This window comes from Sciurus carolinensis, chromosome 18 (assembly GCF_902686445.1).
Source record: "Sciurus carolinensis chromosome 18, mSciCar1.2, whole genome shotgun sequence".
Taxonomy (NCBI): domain Eukaryota; kingdom Metazoa; phylum Chordata; class Mammalia; order Rodentia; family Sciuridae; genus Sciurus; species Sciurus carolinensis.
This window is the reverse complement of record NC_062230.1, coordinates 37,971,781-37,992,807: the sequence shown is the minus strand read 5'-3', so window position 1 is coordinate 37,992,807 and position 21,027 is coordinate 37,971,781. Positions and strand designations below refer to the sequence as shown.

General features: G+C 50.5%; 2 protein-coding genes across 8 annotated transcripts in view; one reads left to right on the top strand and one right to left on the bottom strand.

Annotated features, from left to right (window-relative positions):
- Hmox2 (heme oxygenase 2) overlaps window positions 1-1,549 on the top strand; it is a 30,201-nt gene extending 28,652 nt beyond the window's left edge. For both annotated transcript variants that reach the window (XM_047533231.1, XM_047533232.1), the window contains 2 exons: window positions 630-756; window positions 844-1,549. In XM_047533231.1, coding sequence (XP_047389187.1) covers window positions 630-756; window positions 844-971 — 255 coding nt within the window. In that variant the 3' untranslated portion in view covers window positions 972-1,549. The remainder of the gene's footprint in view (window positions 1-629; window positions 757-843) is intronic.
- A 906-nt stretch (window positions 1,550-2,455) lies between these two features.
- Cdip1 (cell death inducing p53 target 1) lies at window positions 2,456-20,806 on the bottom strand. Of its 6 annotated transcripts, XM_047533739.1 has the most exons (7): window positions 20,299-20,481; window positions 18,885-19,139; window positions 5,911-5,989; window positions 5,198-5,302; window positions 4,901-5,056; window positions 3,938-4,211; window positions 2,456-3,839 (listed from the first exon to the last, which is right to left on the bottom strand). In XM_047533739.1, exons 4-7 carry the CDS (start codon window positions 5,280-5,282, stop codon window positions 3,728-3,730), a joined length of 627 nt encoding a protein of 208 aa, XP_047389695.1. In that variant the 5' UTR covers window positions 5,283-5,302; window positions 5,911-5,989; window positions 18,885-19,139; window positions 20,299-20,481; the 3' UTR covers window positions 2,456-3,727. The 6 variants fall into 6 exon arrangements, with proteins under 6 accessions (XP_047389695.1, XP_047389697.1, XP_047389699.1 ...); XM_047533741.1 differs by lacking the exons at window positions 18,885-19,139; window positions 20,299-20,481 and adding an exon at window positions 20,659-20,791; XM_047533743.1 differs by lacking the exon at window positions 5,911-5,989.
- Between the last annotated feature and the right edge of the window lie 221 nt (window positions 20,807-21,027).

Sequence of the window (21,027 nt, the reverse complement as noted above, 5' to 3'; positions counted from 1 at the left end):
GAGTCTTGCTTGGTAATTTAGCTAGAGACAGATTCACCAAGAAGGAAGAATCAGGAAGGAGAATAACTATTTACAAGTAGCTTTCAGTTAGGGTTGGGGTCTTCAGGACTAACTCTGCCCCCTGCCACAGGTCATTCCTCACTGCCAGCCAGGCTGAACAGTCCCCAGAAGCCCTCCAGTGTGGATTCCCAGGATGGGTCTGCCCTGCTGTGGGCTCTTCTCTCTCATTTCCATTTTTCTGTTCCTTGCTAAAATATGACCAGCAGCTAGAAATGGGAAAGTACTGGTGGCCTGGCCTCATGTCTATTCCCTGGTATTCTCACTGTTCAAGTCCCCTCAGGGCCAGCTGGCATGGGGTATGTGTCTGGTCAGTGCCCAGGGAAGACCCACCATGATTGGCAGCCTTGGGGTGCCACTAGCAGATGTGACCACATCTCTCAGAGCTCCCATTAGGGAGAAGTACAATAGCATTACCACCCACTGGGGCTGCTGACTGTCTAGTTGGCATTGCTGAGCCAAGTGCACCTGTTCCACCTCCCTCTGTATGGCATGGGGTGGGTGGGGAGGAGTCTGCTCCAAAAGCAAAGTCTGTGCAGTCCAGGATGGCTCAGTTTATCTGTGCTCCTCAGATATTCAATGAACTGGACCAGGCTGGCTCTGCCTTGGCCAGAGAGACCCTGGAGGATGGGCTCCCTGTGCACGACGGGAAGGGAGATGTACGTAAATGCCCCTTCTATGCTGCTCAAGAAGACAAAGGTAGGTTGTGAATTTCAAACTCTCCTCCTGGGACAGGCATGTCACTGGCCCCCATTGATGCCCTGTTTCCTGTTGCACTACATGCAGGTGCCCTGGAGGGCAGCAGCTGCCCCTTACGGACAGCCATGGCTGCGCTGAGGAAGCCCAGTCTCCAGTTCATTTTGGCTGCTGGTGTGGCCCTGGCTGCTGGACTCTTGGCCTGGTACTACATGTGAAGGACCTGTCATGCCATGCTGGAGTCCTCCCAAGTGACCTCTGTCCTACTCCCATCTCTACCCCACTAATCTACCACCTCAGGTGACTTTTGAAATGCTGGGTTTGAGAAAACAAGCAACCAATAAAAGCTAGATGCTAGCTCTGCCTGATAGCATCTTCTCTGTAGGCCAGATGGGCACCAGGCATATGGGCTATCATCCTCACAGCAGCTAGCACAGTAGGGCAAGCCTGGAACAAGCTCTGCTCCATGGCTTCTGCACCTTGAGCCCTAGGTGCATTCCCTTCATTCTCTATCTTCACAGTACCTGAGGAAATATGTCCTTGCCCTGTTGGGAGTAAGCCCTAGTAGCCAGTATGCCTCAGTTCTGTGGGATGAGAGGGGTAAACAATATTGCTCAACTTCTGGGCCTTCTTTGGGGACCTGGGGGTGAGGTTGGGCCGAAGCCAGAATCCTTCTCTGCCTCAGAGGCCCTAGAAGCTCTTTCTTAATCAAGAGCTCCCAAAGGTGTGCAAGCCTGGGCTGTCCCCTCCCCTGGTCTGTGTAAATGTTATAGCATTCAATAAAATGGACTCTGTATGCTTCTTTCTTTTTGGCATGGGGTCAATAAAGCCACTTCCTAGACCCTAATAACCCACTGGGAAAGAGGGTCCCTTAGAAACAAGGGTATTTTATCCACGTGGGTTAGGGGACACTCCTGTCCTAAAAGCCCCCTGCATTCTCCTGACCTCATGTACTTTTCTGACACTGTTGGTTATCATCTAGTACTCCTTCTCCAAGACAGTCACTCTTGATCACACTTTTGTCAGAGAGATCCTAATGTTTACCTGGACCTGTGATTTTTCCAACTCACTTTGGAGGTTTCCTACTTTAAAAAAAAAAAAAAAAAAAAAAAAAAAAATTATATATATATAAACAATTCATTGTCTAAAGTAGAAACATGAAGTCAAATATTTTTATTAGTAGGAATCTATCACTTGTAAAAGTTTTATTCAAAAAGGGTTATATGGTGATGAGTCTTTTTAAACTGTAGACTGAATCTTACCACCTTTACAGTTAAGTTAGTGGGCCAAGGCCAGAGCAGGTCCAGAATTTGGGTGCTCAGACTGTACTCTACTAACCTACAGACCATTAGTCTCAACCCAGTGGCTCTTAGGTGAAAAGGAGCTACAGGTTAGAGGATATCAAGCCCAAGCTTGGGGTGGGGAGCCTCCAGTTTGCATGTCCCAAGGGTGGATGCCAAGGCATAGATGTTTGGAATCAGGAAGGAAGGTGACCTTACAAACTGTCAAAGGCAGTTTCTGTTCTGGCTTAGTCATAGCTGGATTCCCAGGGCAGGTCTACATCTGAGTCAAGTTTGGCATAATTATTAGGTCCTTAAATACCAAGGTTATCCCCAAAGCAGTTGGGTTCAACCCCCTACATAATCCCCTCCCTCACTACCTGTAGCCCCACCCTCTCCCTCAGAAAAGAAGGAAGCCAGGCAAGAGAGCAGAGGCCCAGGGCAGGGGAGTGAAAGGGCCAATTTAATGAGAAACTACAAACTGAGACCAGGCCACGATTCACAGTGACAGGAGGCCATGCAGTGACAGTGCGCGACCAGGAGCGGAACAGCAGCAGGATACAGCGTCCATGTGGACAAGTTTACAGACAAACCACTTAGGTAATAAAGACAGGTTTGGGCCTAGGCCCTGGGCAAGACAGTTTTCCACTAGGACACTTCCACCACTTGTGACTCCTCCTTCCTCATCCCAGCCCAGTACCACAGCTATTTCTGTTAAAGTGTCCCAAAAAGGGAGTAGGTACAGCAACAGCAAGTCAGGTAAGGCAAAGGGCCTAGTGCTTTCCAGGAAGAGAACCAAGGGTGAAGGTCCTGTAAATCTCAGGGGCCCCCTCTTATCTGCCATCTGTTTCAGCTAGGACACAGCAGCCATTGGATAGAGGTTGTACCCACACACAGTGAGGACACAGGGCAGACAGATCAGGCTAGGTTCCTAGGCATTCCTTACTGGCCCCAGAAAATATAGGAGTTCACAGAGGTGTGGCCAGAAAGGGGGTCTGCACACTAACTCAAAGAGGGTGGGGAGGGGATGAGTCACTCTTGGTTAACAGGGCCATGACTTACCCAGCATCCTCCCTACCTTGCACCAGGGGCTCTTGGGCACTTGGACAGAGAGATGTCCTGGGTTTCCATACCTGAGTGCTGAGGGCCAGAGTTGGCAATCACTAATTCTGACATGCCCCACCTCTGGCACCCGAGAGGCACAGTATACCCCGAAACAAACCCAGGCCTCATGACCCTGCTCTGCTTGGGTCCAGATGAGGCCCAGCAGGTCAGAAACAACTGTGGCTCCAGACACAGCCTCCACCGCAGGCCCCCCAAGCTGGGACTTGCTTTAGCTGATTATGGCCCCAGGAGAGTCAGGATAGCCTGGACCTTGGACGGAAATGGAAAAGTGAGGACCCCAGTAGTAGATCCTTTCCAGCTTATCTCCTGAATCAAAAATACAAGCAAACCAGCAACACACAAGCTCAGTGCTACTCCCCTGCCATCCACTGGTCCTTGGCTTAAAGCCAACAGAATTTTTGCTATAAGAGTCAGATGCTCAGAATAGGGCAAGGAGAAGAGGACAGGAACTTCCAGGGAAGGAAGGCACAGCTTCCAACCCCAAGTGGAGGAGAAGTAACCACTGAGCACAGGGAGCGAAGCATGGGGAGGGGGCCACTGACAGGCTGGGGAGTCCGAGTTCAGCTCTGTTAGCACAAGCGCTTGTACGTGTAGATGTAGGCTTTGCAGCTGGGGCACGTGTGTGTCACATCCTTGAAGTCATTGATGAGGCAGGGGATCAAGCAGCAGCCCAGATCACACCTGAATCAGAGATAGGGAGAAAAAGGCTGATGCCTGAAGAGAGCAGAGGCAGTCTGCAGAGCCCTGGAGGTCCAACCCTGTAAGCACCCTACACCTACCCCATGAAGCAGCAGAAGAAACCCAGCACGAAGTTCATCAGGCCAATCTCATAGGAGATCTTGGTGGTGATGGCCTGCTGGCAGTGGGGACACACAGTCTGCACTGGTGCGCCTTCAAAGATCTCTCCCTGAAGCACTGTCACTGTGGTGGCAGCCCCTGAAGGGACCAGGACGGTGGCTGTGTGGCCTCCAGGGCCAGGGTAGGGCCCTGGTGGGTAGGGTCCAGATGGGTAGTAGCCCATGGGTGGGTGAGGGCCTGGAGGAGGGTAGAAACCTGGAGTAGCACAGAAGACAACAGAGAGGTCACCAGCTGGCCACCTGCTCCAGTGGCATGAGCACAAAACCTGGGACCCCAACAAACAGGGTGCAGTCTAAAGCTTCTTGCACCCTGGGGCCACAGAACACCAGTGAAAAGACTTGTGGCTGGGGCTCTGGCTCAAGGCAATCATTCTAGTCCTTTCTGGTCCCTATCCCATGGGACTAGGATTAATGTGACAGGAGAGCCAGGAACATGCCCTTTCTCCCCTTTGCCCTCCTGCCTCTAGCATGCAGGGATGAGGGCCTTGACCACAGGAGGAAACGCCTTGCCTCTCCATTCTCCTGCATACAGGGCTTTCCCTGCTGTCGGGGCCTGGTTGGTGACTATCCCATCTGACCTGGCAGCCTTCACAAGGGCCACAGTCCCTTTCTTGGGCCTGTGGAGAGCTGCAGGTGGGCAGAGATCCAGACTCTACTAGAAGCTTAAGTCCCTGGCAGGAAAAAGTCCTACAGCACACAATTGTCAGGAGCGACTGTGACTGAGGGGCCTTCCCTGAGCACCTGTCTTCCAACATGACAAGCCCAACATGAGGCTGTATTCTGCTACCCACTCCCACACCCACAGTCTGACCCATGCCCAACTGCGTACAGCAAAGAATAAACAGCAGCTAGTCTAATGGTCCTTAAGATTCCTTCCAAACTCACCTGGAGGCATGTAGGTGCCATCTGCACTCATGTGGGGGGGGACAAAGCCAGGTTGAGGTATCGGATGACCTGGTGGCTCGTAGGGTGGGGGACCAATGTCTGCAGGGGGAAGTGGCATGCCTGGTGGGGGCTGCATCACAGCTGGGGAGGTTCGGCCTAGATAGAAAAAGTGGAGGCTCAGCTGGTCTCAGCCAACAAGCTGGGCCCAAGATCACTGCTTTGGGACACAGTGATCCCAGAACACAAATGGTGCAGAGGTCTCAATTGTAGCTGGGGAGGGGGAGGAGAGATTCCTACCTGGGGTGGGTGGGGCTCCACTCTTCTCCTCCAGAAGTGGGGCTGTGGGGCCTCCAGGATAAGGAGGGGGTGGCTCATTAGACATCTTTGCTGCTGCTTCTGAACCTGGAGGAGAAACCAGACACAAACTCAGCTCCCAGTCAACCTCCTTTCCACTCAGGTTCAGGACTGGTGACAGCCATTGCACAAGGTGTGTCACTGTCCTTAGAGGCATCCATCCAGCTGAGGGGCTGCGGGTATAGCTCAGTTGGTAGAGTGCCTGCCTCGCAAGCACAAGGCCCTGGGTTCAATCCCCAGCACCCCCCCCCAAAAAAAAAAAAAAAAAAAAAAAAGGCATCCAGCTGAGCCCACTACACAGGGCCTCTTTCCACAGGGTCCATTGCCTTTGGCTCAGGTGCCCAAGCTGCCACCTTCCCTTCGTGTGCATCTCCGAGCTCTGACAGTAGAGTTGGTAGGCTGGGATTGGTGCTTTGGGGAGCTCAATCACTGGGCTCCTCATCGCAGGGGATGTACCACCTTACCCTGCGGACCAGCAGCCTAGAGCTGCCATCCTCTGCACCTCTCTACAGTCATTTGTGCTTTTTCAGAAGCCAGAGGGCAAGGAGAGCAGTCTCACCCTTAGTCCTCCCCTTCCCTAGAAGCATCCACAGAAGGGCTGACCTCCACCAGAGGCTGCCAAATACAAGAGGAAGGGTTTCCAGGAGATTTCTTACCTCAAACCTCTGGTATGCAGAGAAAGGAGGTGGATAAAAGTCCTTCAGTGGCTGGCGGGATGGACAGGGCTCTGGGGAGCTGTTCAGGGAAGAAGAGGCAGCACACTCAAGCCTGGGAGAGCTGCTGGGAGGGCTGCTGGGTCCTCTGCGTACTATCCCCTCTCACCAGCCTTGACAAATGCACTTCCCATGCAAGGAGTGTGAGAGGAGTCAGGCTGATAGGATATGGTCTGCCCAGTCTCCTGATTGGTTTGGAGCCAAGAAGGAAAAGAAGTATTTTGCCTCATTTCTTTCACCAACTTCCCTAAGCACCTACTGCTAGGTATTAGGAGAAAAGCAGGGAAGCCAGAGGTAGAGGTGGTCTTGTCTTTGCCTTTTTTTTTTTTTTTTTTTTTTTTAGTTGTCAATGGACGGTTATTTATTTACATGCAGTGCTGAGATCAAACCCTGGGCCTCACATATGCCAGGCAAGTGCTCTACCACTGAGCCACAACCCAGGCCCACCTTCACTCTTAGCATCACAAACAAGCCATTAATAGCATTCTGAAATGGGACTTTCTTTTTGTAGATGAGTAACAGTACAAACTAGAAAAAACTCAACGTATGCTACAACAGCATAAACAGTGCAAATGGCTCTCTCAGCAGGCTGAGTATTTTTTCACAATGGAAATAAAAATCACCGGCATGGGCAGGGTGGTGTGCACCTGAAGTTCCAGCTTCTAGGGAGGCTGAGCGAGGAGGACCACGGCATTGGGAGGCTAGCCTTGGCAACACTGAGACCAAAAACAAACATCGAATGAAAAAGCTCCTTCAGGCTATGGTTGTAGCTTAGTGGTAGAACACTTGCCTAGGACATGCAAGGTCCTGGCTTCCACTGCCAGCGTCTCACACACACACACACACATCCCAAAACTACAATGAGGTATGATTTTATATTCACAAGGTTGGCTAAAATTTAGAAAGATGGTAAGTGGAGAAGTTGATATCTGTCCAGCTACTTTCCCAAACTGCAGCAGAGACCATAAAGCAGATCCCTTGTACAAGGGAGAGAAGTATCAGGACAGTGGCGTGAAGATCTCCTGAACTCAAACACCAATGCCCCAAGTGCCTTCCAATATAAAACCATATTAAAACTCAGACCCCAGGGCTCATGAGCTCATCACACAACTGGACTACCCACAGACCTCGGGCAGACGTGGTCTCAGCTAAAGCACAGGAAACAAGAAGGAACATGCCTTACTGAACTCAAGTAGCGGTGCTGGCTCATTTGTTAAGGGGTCCAGCAAGGTGTAGCCACACATACCCAGTGCAGGATGAGACAGGCTTCCTGAGACAGCCCTGCAAGGGCACGTGCTCCAGGAGCGTTTCTCTCTCCCACTCTCGGGCTACAGAAGCCCAAGAGAAGTCTTAAGGAAGGCCCTGGAGAAGGAAGAGTGCTGATGTCCTCATTCAGGTGATATTCCCCACACAAGCATTAACTCTGCCCTCAGTGCAGCCTGCAGGACAGCCCTGTAGCATCTGCACTTCATCGAGAAAGCAAGCAAAGCTCAGTTAAGTCTCTAGGGTCACACAGCCTCACAATCAGTGTCAGGTGTTCTCAAGGATTTCTTCTGAGCCTTAAATTCCCACTTTACCCAGTTTCAGACACAGTGTTGAGGATGCTGAGAGTACCACACTCAGCAATGTGCCCACTGCTAGTCCTGAGAGGTGGCTCAAGGGGACAGAAGTGCTTCCCAGAAGCTAAAGAAGTATGAGTGGAAGCTGAGCAGTATTCATAAATGTGTAGGGGGAGGCCTGGGTTACTGGATGTCCCCATCATGGGGACCTCACAGATCAAACTGACCAAGGAGTTCATTGTTTCCTAGATGGCATTTTCAGGAAGAAGCCCAGCCCACAAACAGCTGTTGAGTTTGAAGGCTCCAGACTCAAGAAGGGAGAGAGTCCTAGGCACAAGCGCAGGCACTGTGGGAACTCCCAGAGGTGCACGAGCCTGTCTTCCCTGAGCTCTTCATTAGAATCCTTAACATGGGCATTAATAAGTCCCTTAGAATGGGGATTTGGTGAGGTATGGGGGAGGCAAACAGACTTAAGGGAGTCCCAGGGGGAAAAGGAGGTGATGTGTCCAGGAGAGGGAGGTTGGATCTGCACATGCCCCTGGTCTAGTGGGGGATGGAACCAGCCACCAGGACCCACTGGCCTCTGTGCTGATGACCAACAGCCTAACACCCACCATTCCTTTCTACAGGAAGTTATTAAAGCCATCTGCATAAAGGGAGTGCCACCTCCACCTGTGCCTTTATCCCACTGCAGCCGCATCCCACCTACCCACTGCTCCCAGACACTGGGTCAGGCGCGATTCTGTAAAGCCACCCTCACATCCCACATCCCCAGTGTACTGGACATCTGGATTCTAAATGCCATCTGCCTGTGAGGCTGGCTGAGCAGCTCAGGGACCTTGGGCCTGCTCAGTGTAGGGTCCATCCCATAATGGAAACTTCTGCTCTGTACTGCAGCCCTGGAGCCCAGGCCTTACTTCTCTTGCGGGTCTGCCAGGGAATGCACACTTGACCTTCACTCAGCTGGCACCTGGTCTTACAGACTCACAGAGGCTCCTGCTGCTTCTCCAGAGAGCAGCCAGCTGGGGATTTTCCCAGGAGTGAGGATGGAAAAGACATTTTGAGATACCTGCAGATTATAGGGTACACTATGAGGCCATGAAACCAATAAAAAATGCTGCACTGCACTCCGATCCCAGGCCATGTGGAATGTGACTCAGCTTCAAGGAAAGTACAGTTTTGAGGCTAGGGTTGTGGCTCAGTGGTAGAGGGTTTGCCTAGCACATGGGAAGCACTGGGTTCAATAGATCCTCAGCACCACATAAAAAAAAAATAAAGGTATTGTGTTCATCTTCCAAGAAAGATATTTAAAAATGAAAATACATAGTCTTATAAAATAGAGTGAGCATGGTACCAAAACCTGAGACCCTATCTCCCTCTCCCACTCCTACAGGAGAAAGGATGGACCCTATGTCAGGCCCTGTTAATGGGAAAATGGTGAGAAGCAACTGAAATGGCATTCTGGAGCCAGATACACCTGACCTCAAATCCAAGGCCTGGAGCAGGTCAGAGCCTCCACCTTCCTGTGAACTGAAACTAGGATACCTGTCTCCTGGTCCTAGTGGACCACTCCATACAGGAAGTGGGACTGCCTGTTGAGGGGAGGAAAACATGGAATTAGATCGTGGGGATGGCTGCACAAATGTGAATGTATTAAAAGCACTAAACTGTACTTAACGATGATGCTACATTCTGAAAAACAATGCTTACACAAGCTCAGATGACTATGACGCCACCATGCAAAACCATCTGCATGTACGCAGTCCATGTTGACACACATTGTTACGTAGCACGTAACTGTATTTTGAATAGAGTGTGGTTCCAGACAAGTCAGTAAAGGGCAGCTCTGACTCTGGGAGACAGTCAGAGGAGGGAGGGGACCCCTCCTGATGTGCTGAGCTCAGCTGCTTTCCTTTGAGTCTCCCAGAGAGGAGCCAAGCACAAGACCTCAGGGCACTGGGCACTGCCTCTGGCATCCTGCTCCACTCCCAGCAACTCATTATTCACTGCAGAGAGCACTGCAATGAATCCAAGGCCAAAGCCAGGCCAACATGCAATAGCCTGCTGGCCATGGCAGGGCCCTGAGAGGGTGGCAGCAGGATACAGGCCTGCTAGCTACAGCTACTACTACAGAACCTGAGGGGAAAACTCTGTTCTCCACTTGAAAATGTACTATACATTGCAACCGAGGGTACCAGCCATGCACTTGTGATCTGTCCCCTTCAGAATACCATCAGAAGACTTACTGCCAAGCCATCTGGAGGCAAAGTCCAGGAGTGAGGCGGGTACTTTGAAGCTCCTGCCCCATTGCAATGGTCAGCCTGGCTGGCTCTGCATATAAATGTACTCTCCTGAAGACTGAGGATGGGCTGAGGCAGAGAGGTGAAGGAAAGGACAGGGCCCAGAAGGATGTTCTGACATTCCGGCCTGCCAAAGCAGTGTTTCTCAAATTTTCTGGTCTCAGGACTTCTTTACAATGATTACTAAGGACCTCAAATAGATTTTTTGTTTTGTGAGCTATTATCTATGAATACCACACTGGAAATACAAAATGAGGAATTATAAAGTATCAACCAATCAATCATACTGTTGGTATCACCACCAAGATCATCAGAAAAGTCTTTAAATATCATGAAGTAGGCTGGGACATAGTTCAGTGGTACAGTGTTTGACTTGCATGTGCAAGGACCTAAGTGATTCCCAGCACAAAAAAAAAAAAAAAAAAAAAAACAATAAAATAGATATATGAAACTATCAAGCTCACAAGTTTCCAAAATCTGATTTTCATCTCAAAATTTTGTTACTGGCAACAATAATAAACTTATTGCTGTGAACACATAAAAACAAGTCCACTGTCTTTTTTAAGGAGTAGACTTACTTTTGTTCATGTCTAAAAAGTGTCCGCTGAATAACCAGTTGTTCCTTTTTTTTTTTTTTTTTGGTGGTGCTGGGGATGGAACCTAGGGCCACCTCTCACATGCTAGGCAAGTGCTCTATCATGGAGCTACACCTGCAGCCATGCTTTTTTTTTTGTAGGGGAGGGTAGATACTGGAGATTAAACCCAGGGCTACACTACCACTGAACTACATCCTCAATCCTCTTTAAAATTTTGATACAGGGTCTCCCTAAACTGCTAGGCTGGTCTTGAACTTGCAATCCTCCTGCCTCAGCCTCCCAGGCTGCTGGGATTACAGACATGTGCCACCCACCTGACTAATAAAACTAACATTTACTGCCTTTTCTTATTAACACTGGTTTGTGTGTGTAGGCAATGTAACACAATGACAATGGCCAGCACAGGCTTTGGCAGTTTCTTTCCCACTGATTATGGGAAGGGTCAGCCAGAACATTACAAAAAAGCAGTGTAACTGTTTTTGCATTATCATTAAAACAGTTTCGACCTCCACCCTGAGAAGTCTCAGACAGCTCCTGAGACTCAGCTCACACTGAGAGCTGCAGTGCTGAAAGAACCCCATAATGTGAGTGCAACCAAGTGCCTGGACACAGGGCTAGGGTTTCGCTGCCAGAGGGGCCCAGAGCGATGCCTCCTGAGGAGGCTGCACCTGTTGTTCTACTGGGCTGCACCCCAGGGAGGTGCTGCTGCAGCAGGGAGGTGTAGCGAAGGTAAGCAGTCAAGATGTGGCTCTGCACCAACCACAAGTCCAACCCCATCGCCTCCTAGCTGTGACCTGTTTCCCTCATCTGCCTAGCTGCTGGGGTGGGAGCAAGGCTTACAGTAGCGCAAACCCCTACGGCAGGAGCACAAGGTCTGGCAACAGGGCGCTGAATAAAGTCAACCTGCTCTTCTTTATTATGAACGACTTTTTTTTTGGTACTGGGTTTGAACCCAGGGACACTATCACTAAGTTACATCCCCAGTCTTTATTTTTTGAGACAGGGTCTCACTAAGCTGCTGAGGCTGGCCTCAAACTTGTGATCCTCCTGTCTCAGCTTCCCAGGTTGCTGGGATTACCAGCATGAGCCACCACACCCAACAGGACTCATGGTTCTAAACTTAAAAGTAGTAAGACTTCCAGGAACCATGACAACACAACTACTACACTTTGCAACTGGCAAGCTCTGGCAAGCCACTTTTGCACTCCAGCCCCTAGCAGCTCTGTGTTCCTGGACACCAGCTGTGTGCCTGCATTCTTCTTGATGGCTTCCACAGGAGTGCTACCCTAGAGGTTAGATGGACCTGGAGCAATGATCCCCCTGCAAAGGTGTTCAGTGCATCACTGTGTGACATCCCACCAATGGGACTATCAGATCCACCTAGTCTATCTCACAATGTTACTGAATGACCCTCTGACCTACTTGCAGTAACACGGAAAGATAGTCCTGATAGTGCTGAGGGAGGGAGGGAGGGATGTAAAGGTAATCTGTGATTCTTTGTTAGCTGTTTCCTCTGGGTAGTGAGATTCTGGGCAATTTGTTTATACAGAAGACAAATACAGAAGCTTTTCCTTACGTGTGATGAGCAGCTTCTCCAAATGCTTCCTTCCTCAAAATTCTCATAATTATGCTAAATTTATGTTATTTCCCTGCAATCCAGAAAGGTGCCTCAGACTACAGTCTAGTTTCACCTAGAGGAGAAAATGCTCATGGAGTGAGCCCAAGGCTGGCTGTCGAACAGGTCCCTCTCTCAGAAGTCAGTACTTGGTGTGCATGGAGGTCTTGCTTCAGTTTGGTAGTGAGTCCATTCTCCACCCGGTCACTTCCCAGTGCTCTAGACAAACTGAGGGTCCTACTGGACCTGTTAAGTCACTAGTCTCAATGCTGGCCTGGAGAGCCTGCAGGCTACCTGACAGAGGACAGTGAGCAAATCTCCTCTAGGCCTCTGGTAAAAGTGAGTGCAGTGAGGTTCCTGGCCTGTCAAAGGTGGGGCTGGAGATGGGCTGAACACAGCATAGCCTCGCACTGCCTCCTATGCTGGAAAGCTTGTTTCTGTGTCCTGCTCCTTGTACAGAAAATGAAGGAAGCACAGACAGGAGGGAAATGAACAAAGGACGGAAAAACTGCTACAAGTGAAACCACAACTAGCAAATAAACAAGTCACTGGCACCTGCCCACATGCAGGAGGTGGTAACTGAGAGTCAAGTAATTTTAGAAACGTGAGCCTAAAAGAGCCATCACTTAAGCAATCAGAGTGCAGCCCTGAAGAAGTTCCTTACCTCTGTCTGTACTTAGCTGACACAAAATGATCTTTGGGTTGACTATCTGAACCAGCTGTCAGTTGGGTGGCATCAACATAGCATCCTGACCTACCAGAAAGCACAGGTCTGTCCATGCCATCAAGCCAAGTGGTCACAACAGTTAATATCACCAGGTAGAAGAGTCTTTTTTTAATTGTTTTTTTGTTTGTTTTGTTTTGTTTTTGTAGTTGTAGATAGACAGAATGCCTTTTTTTTTTTTTTTTTTTATAGTGGTGCTAAGGATCGAACCCAGTAAGCTATACATGCTAGGCAAGTGCTCTGCCACTGAGCTACAGCCCCAGCTCCTAGAGTCTTAATTGGGATAAAAATGCCTGCTGGCCCTGTGAGCACAGGGGGAGGGATTCTGTGCCTCTAGTCAGGCCTTGCCCAAATCTCCCCCTGCTGTAGGAGGAAGCAACTGCTGGGCTCTCCTTTCTTCCTCCACATCTGAATACAGATGAATACAAGTCTCCCCCCAGCCCCCAGCTCTTCCTCAGAACAGAGGCAGAAGCCTTGTCTTTACAACACTCAGATCACTCACGTCACAGCATTCCTTCAATCATTTTGAAGAAAACTGCTGGGTGAAGAACATGAGCTTTAGTAACCTTTCAGCACTAGTGAGACCAGTACTCAAGCTGCAAGTGGAATTGGTAAATGAAAGAAACACAAAACACAGAAGACATGGAGATTTATAATTGCTCCTGGGCCAGACCTCAAAATGACACTTCTTCAATGATGCTGTAAACAGCTTTCTCAAGAGTGCCTTTAAAGAACCAGGAAACAGCTATGCTGCAGGGCCAATAAGAATACCTGAGAATGTGATCAGTCCTGGGGCATAGCAGAGCCATCCTGCTTCTGTGGCACTCAGACCTCTTCCTCCTGCTCTGTGGGGTCATGAATCCAGGACAGATGTCAGGGGAGGTGCATCGGAGTAGGAACGGGAGTGCTTGGGGAACTGTGAGTGGGAAGCAAATGTACTCAGAGCTTCATGTTGTATGGAATATATGCAAGTTTCACTAAATTCCTGTAACTTAAAAGGCTCAGACAAAACTGGGATTTTCTCCTTGGAGAAGTGAGAGAGTGGCATGTTGGGGGTGCTGTATTTGGCCATGTGTATTTCTCTATGACTCAGACATCTAGGGACCACCTTTCAGGGCTGGAAAAGTCACCAGAGATGACTACATCAGATGTCTCAGCTGACATTTGTTTAGGTGTTACACATTAATCAAGCCCCCACCTAAGGCAGGCACATGAGAAGCGCTGGGATTGACAACAGGTAAAATGAGCAGTGAGAAGTGTCAATGAATGGGGAGCAGGCTCTAAGGATGACCGAGGCTATCCCAGCTGTTCAGGGACAATGATCTGAGACAGGACCTCCACTGTCCTGATCACGCCAACACCATCAGCCCTGTCTCATCACACATTCTCCAATGTGTGTCTTAGGGAACAAAGTACTTCTCTTCATGCGGTGGAATTTCATTCCATGCATTCAGTTTATATGGACTTCATGGCACTCAAACAAAAAGCTGAAGTAATGCTGCTGGGTCCCCAGTCTTTCCCACTGGTGAGAACATGGATCATGCTGTCTCCTCAGGGCCACAGTCTTTCCATCCACTTAACAGCTCAGAGGCCATTCAAGGACTTTAAAGGGCAGTGTGCCCAAATGAGGTCTTTGCTCTACCAGCAACTTCAGGACCTAACCCAATGACCATGCACATGAGAACTCAACTCTGCATTTAAAGTGATATGCCCTTGTAGGGCATCTCACACACCTGTAATTCCAGAAGCTCAGGAGACTGAGGCGGGAGGACTGCAAGTTCAAAGCCAGCCTTACAACTTAGCAAGACCCTAAAGCAACTCAGCAAGACCCTATCTCTAAATAAAATATAAAAAAGGGTTGGGGAAAGCTGAAGTTGTATCTCAATGGTAGAGCACTTGTTGGCAAGTGTGAGGCACTGGGTTCGAGTCTTAGCACCTCATATAAATAAACTTTAATAAAATAAAGGTCCATCAACAACTGTGTGTGTGTGTGTGTGTGTGTGTGTGTGTATGAAGGACTGGGGAAGTGGCTCACTAGTACCAGGGATTCAATCCCTGGTACCAAACAACAACAACAAAGTGGAATGCCCAGTACTCCAGGGAAGGGCAGAGCACATGGACCTTCCAAGCTGACCAGCTATTAGGAACACAACTGAAAGGCAAGCACAGTGTAAGACTTTATCCAACCAATAAACTATGACCAGTCACCAGGTGTCAACATTTTCTTAGGCAATGAAGATGGAGGAACACCTGTCTTAATGGAACTTTAAGTTCCAAGGTCGGGGCTAGGGGCTGTGCAACACAGAATATAAAGCACATCATACAGTGAGTTGTGCCATAGAGGAATAAAAAATTGGGAATGGAATGCTTCAGAATTACATCCTAAACAGGGAAGGCTTCACTGTGCAGGGAATATTCCAGCCCAGGTTGAAGGAGGTGAGGTGAGCCATGTACACAGTGTGGGGAGAAGATACAGGCAAAAAGAAATGAAAGACCCAGGAGTAGCAGCTGAGCAAAGTGGGTGCTGAGAGCAGGGGAGCTGAAGACAAGAAGGTGGTCAGGGAGGGGCTGGGCTAGGTCCTCTGGCTACTGCAGGACCCCACTTTTTAAGTAAGCTGGGAGGATTTGGAGGGCTTGAAAAATCAGGCTATCCCATGAGACTCCACTTCTACACACTGCCTGGTATACTAATATGGGTCCTCCAAAGCCCTGCTAGAGGTAGAGAACTTGGCCATCATCTCCAGCAGGTACAGTTCCCTTCTGGCCTGTTTGGGGCCACAGAGTAATGGGTCACAATGTGGCTGCTTTCCAGCAAAGCTGGTAAACACAGTTATCTGTGGAGCCTGAGCTTGAACACACTGAGGAATTAAAAACTAAGGCCTGAGCCTTCAGGGACAGAGAATGCCTGGGGACTCCAAGGGCTGAGAAGTTGTCACTTGAGGCCTTCTCCCCTGAGTAGGGCAGGTTTGAGCAAAAGCAGTTTTATTCAGCAGAGAAAGTACCACCCAAGTTTTCTCTTTTTGTTTTTTTGTTGAACTGAGGGTCAATGCCAGGGCTTTCCATATGTAAGCGAGTACTCTACCATTGAGCTACATCCTAGCCCTGTTTTTCTCTAAGTGACTACTTATTCAAAGAGTTAAGACTTTTGACTCCTTAATTCAGTCTACAAGTCACTGGACCCTTACTAGAGAGTGAAATTATTCACCTCCAGGGTTTCTGCCCTCAGGGAGCTGCAGATCCACCCAGGAAACAGCCACCCTTTTACAAATTTACAAAAGATACTCAACAAAACCAGCAGATGTTCTAGCTGTGAGGTCTGTGGACTAGGATGGGGAGGCTTCAGGGCCTTGTGGAAAGGCACTCAGGCAATTCCTGACCCAGGGCAATAGTCGCTCACATCAGGAGAACTTGAAAGTTGTGCTCAAGGGTCCAGTTTGTCAGCGAGACCATAGCTCCTAGAGCGCAGGGACGGCACTTGGGGCCGTTTCTCTACAGTATCACAGCACCAGAAGCATGTGAAATATGGGTTAAGCAGGTGGAGGAGCACACCCGGCTAACACTGTTGAGCTGGGTCTCCTCAGCCTCAAGGCCTATTTCAGTTCACCACAAAACTGGCTTAAGGGGTTCTCAACTTTTCCCCTTAAACCCTGACCAGCTGGCAAGTCCTACTAAGTCCATAGTTCAAAAAGCACTCAGACCCAAACTATCTCATCAGATGGTCAAGATTTAAAGGGTAAAGTCTGGACTCAGCCCCATGTCCGAGACCTACAGCAATTCACTCCAGCCCCACTCCACTGTACTTTGGACTTCTCTAAACCATTGGTATGTTTGCTGAATAAATAAGATCATGAGGTGTGAGGTTGACCACAGTGGACTTGTTAGATTTTTCCTAATCTAAATGCCCAGTACCCATGCCCTAGGACCAGAGCTCAGAAGGATCCCACAGGCTTCCTCCTAAAAATGCCTTTGTTTATGGTCAAAAATCAAAACAGGAAAAAATACCACTTTTTGAATCAACTCCATGAAGCAGTAATCACAGCAGGGCTGGGCAAGTCCATGTTTCCCTCCCTCTCTCCCCTTCCGCCTATTGTTTCAGGAGAGCTGTGTGTGCAGACCTGCTCTGCAATTATTTGGCAACCAAAGTGCAAGTCACTTAGAAACTCTGGTTGCTTCCTTAGCTGAGAGAGGTGTGCCTATGTGACTATTTCCCTGGATGACAGGTGAGAACCTGCCAAGTAGAAACAACACACATACAAAGGGCTCCACACTGCACATAAATCTCATTCCGTGTTTCCCTACCTCATAAGGCTGTTGAACTTAATGTCAGTTGAAACTGCAACAACTATTCATGTTTTCCTGAAGAAATAGGGTTAAAATTCTCCTTAAATGCCACCCAAAGCAATCCCTGCACCCTTCTCTACCTACACCCACCTACTTTGGCCTCCTTTTCTCTTTATTTTTTTAATTAATATTTTTAAAGTTGTAGATGGACACAATAACTTTGTTTTATTTATTTATTTTTATGTGGTGTTGAGGATCGAACCCAGTGCCTCACACATGCTAGGCAAGCGCTCTACCACTGAGCCCCAGCCCCAGTCTCTGGTCTCCTTTTCTTCTTGAAGGAAAAACCCAGACACTGTAACTAGATCCGAATTCAGGATGAATTAACATTTATTGAACTCGTTATATATCACACACACAGGTTTTACTAAACCTTGTGACATTTCCTTGCAGTAAGAACCGATGGTGCTGGATCACCCAGTGGACAGACTGAGCAGGGGCTCACAGCACCCACAAATCAGAAGCACTGGAAAGCTGGCAAGAAATGTTTTCTGGAAAAATGACCTAATATCAGCAAAAATGCATCACAGCTGCTTTCATGGAACGTACCAGAATGTTGTTGGACCCATTTTTTTTTGGGGGGGTGGGGGGCTCCAGGGATTAACCCAGAGGTGCTTAACCACTGACCCACATCCCCAGCTCATTTTTTAAATTTTGAGACAGAGTCTCATTAAGTTGCTTAGGACGTAAGTTGCTGAGACTGGCTTCGAACTTGTTATCTTCTGCCTCAGCCTCCTGAGCCACTGGAATTATAGGCCTGCACCACCGCACCCAGTGTTGTTGGCCCTCTTTACCCTGTACTGCATGGCTTTGAATTGCTTTTACTTTGTCAACATCAGGAAAGCCTAATCTTTTCAGTGCTTACTATCAAGATCTGGCGGGGGTTGCTGTTCACCTAGCACAGATGTAGTGAGCCGAAGTTTTTGGAAGGCAACTAGCTTGTCACAAAGTTTCAAAGTCACAAGGAGGGGGCTGGCAATGTGGTTTGCTGACTGAGTCTAGGCAGTACTGGTCCCAGGATCCATCATTGTCATCAGAGCACTGCCTGATGACTCAGAGTGCAGAAGAGGTGGTAAGCAGACCTAGTGGGCCCACAGGCCCAGGAGCCAGTCAGAGCAATGCCTCCCTGGCCCTCTGCAGGGGCTCTCCAGCAGGCTCCTGGCCTGGCTTCAACCCTCCTCTGCAGCACTCTGTTACAATGTAGCCTCCAAATCCTGACAGGGTGGAGGTGAATTCAGAAGCCTTTTCTGGGGTCCTAGAAATAGAAATGCTTCCATTTTATGCAATCTATTTCCAAGTCCCCTGGTGGGATAAGAAGCCCCTCATCATCATGGCAGTATGGCTGTCCTCCCCACTAAGGGCCAAAGTTCTCTGCAGAACTCTCCCTGCATGCTGCCTTCTCACCAGCCTATCCTCCACATACAGAACAGAGGCATCAACATGACTTCAACTGCTACGTATCCTGAACTGTGTCCTCGCTGAGTAAAAATATGTCATCATACTTATTTCTGAAAGCAGAAAGGGATTTTCATGGGGCCTGTCTTTTCTCTCCTTCTTAACTGAAGAGAGAGAGGGGCTGGTAGTTGTGGCTATGGAACCAAGTACCTGGGCCTAAGGAACTCAAAGCCATGACCTCTAATTCATCAGCACCATGTGCTTGCCAACTGTGTTACCCAGCTCTGTCCCCCTAGAGCTTAGAAAACACACATCAAGCCTGCAGCTTCAAATAGCAAGCTTACAGTGTATGGAAGAGCCAAGAGAACACACGGGCTGACAACTCACTTCAGTTATTGCCAAAATGATCTGCTGGGGCAACCTGGTCTTTGGAACAGATTCCTTTCTCTTCCTCTCAAAGCAATTTTTTTCCCTGAAGTATTCTTCATACATTCCATGTTTCTGCTCTTAGGATGAGTCTAGAACCACGGTTAGCTGTTCTTAAATTCTGTAAGAGCATATGTGAAGGTCTTTCCTGGTTCCACAGCCTCATCTGAAGGAAAAATCTACACCACCTCTTCAGGTCCTCAGGGTTGGGAGGTTCTGTTGGTTAAAAATCAGTAAGCAAGAAACCTAAGATTCTAGTTAATGATATGCATGCTCAACTACTTGAAAAGAAATCACATTGGTGATCTACAACTTCAATATGCATAAACATAAGTTGGAACTGTTGGATGGATAAACTCATGAAAAAGTAGAACATGTGAACTGCACATTCTACGTGGAGGTCATTGGCATACACTGTAAAATTCCTTCGACTTTTCTGTGTTTTAAATTTTTCCTAATGCAGGGGAGGTTTAGCAGGTTTTCTGAAATGCAAATGACTGCTTTTTCCTGTTAAGAGCAGAGAGCAATCAGAGCTGGCAGGCCTCTCCCCACTCAACTCTCGTCAGCCCCAAGGTAAGAAGCAAAGTATCAAGACGGTGGTCCTAATGCCTAGGCACTCCTTGGACCACATCCCCCAGAATTCATATAAAAATGATATAAACGCTATGACTCGCCCCCACCCCGCCCAGGGTCCTTGGTCCCCACTCTGGGACTGGATTCTCAGCCCCACGTGCCTGAGAATTATCTGGAAGTTCATTACATAGATTCCTGGACTGCACCCCCTAATTACAGAATCAGAGCCTGGGAGTGGGGCGAGCCCCAGGACCCTGCCCTTTTAACAAAGGCCGCAGATCTTGCTGAAGCAGAGGATTCTCAGCCGCTCTCTTGCTTGACACCTGTGGAGAGGCCCCTGGGAACCCACCTGCACCGAGGTCCTGAATGGCCAGGGGCCCGGCCAACCCGCCGCCTTCCCAGCCAGCCTGCGCGAGTGAGGCGCACGGCCAGGACCCGACCCGCACGCGCCTGCCCGGCGGGGAGGAAAAGCGCAGCGGGCTCCCGCGGGCCGCCAAGGTCACGCGCGGGGACCCTCCCCTGACCCCGTTCCTGGAGGCCACACAGCGAGCCCGCCCTGCCCTCCTCTCCCAGTCTCCCGCAGGAAAATGGCACAGCCCTCCCTTACAGAAAAAGTGGGGAGGCCTGACGAGGGCTCCCGTGAGCAGCCGCAGGGCCGGGAACACCCGGCTCTCGGCCCCGGGAAGCTGTCGCCGCAGCTTCGCGGCCGCAACGACACCGAAATGCCCGGGCCGCCCAAGTCTCGGCAGCGGCGCAGGGAGAAAAGCTCCCGTCCGCCGCCTCCGCCACCCCGCCGCCTTACCTCCCAAACCCGGCGCCTGAGGCGGGCGGGACGCGGAGACAGCCGGGGTCCGGCCTGGAGCCCCGAGGAGCCCCTCAGCCCACGGGCTCTGCGCGCACGCCGCCCACGCGCGCCCGAGGACCTGTGGGACCTGTAGTCCGCCCGCGCGCCCGCGACGCGCCCCGAGGCAGGGCCTACAGCACCCGGCAGGCACCGCGGCGCCGCGGGCGGGGGCGGGGGCGGGGGCGGGGGCGGGGGCGGGGGCGGGGGCGGGGCACCGCGGCCCAGTTCGTCCCCACACCAGGCCCCAGGCCCAGCCCCTGCGCCGGCGGGGAGGGGATCCCGCGGGAAGCCATCCCCGGATGCGCAGAGGCGACTCACCGTCCCCGCGGCCCCTCAGCGGCGGCGAGCGCAGCAGCAGGAACGGCCGCCTCAAGAGCGGGCTGCGGCGCCCCGTCGGAGGAGACGGGTTCAGGGCCCGGGGGGGTCGCGGCGGGGGGCCTCGCGCCGCGCTTGACGCGCATTGGTGACGTCAGAGGGCGGAGCGCGGCGTGGCGCGGGACTGGGCACGTGCGGGCGCCCGGGCCTGTTTGTTTGCCCAGCAGGAGGCGGGAGAGCCCAGGCTCCTGGCCGCTCGCGCTCACCGCCGCCCCGCCCGCGCGGGAGAGCGACGCGGACCGCGTCCCCGGCCCCGCCGGCGTGGCGCCCTCGTGCGGTGCACACTTGTCCAGGTTAGGCGCCGACTACCCC

Bases quoted from the DNA above. Each gene is read 5' to 3' on its own strand.
- Cdip1 (XM_047533742.1), bottom strand. From the start codon at position 5,282: ATGTCTAATGAGCCACCCCCTCCTTATCCTGGAGGCCCCACAGCCCCA. The intron at 5,057-5,197 runs GTAGGAATCTCT...TTTTCTATCTAG, and splicing joins TGGAGCCCCACCCACCCCAG to GCCGAACCTCCCCAGCTGTG. The intron at 3,840-3,937 runs GTAGGTGTAGGG...TCTCTGATTCAG, and splicing joins TTCTTCTGCTGCTTCATGGG to GTGTGATCTGGGCTGCTGCT.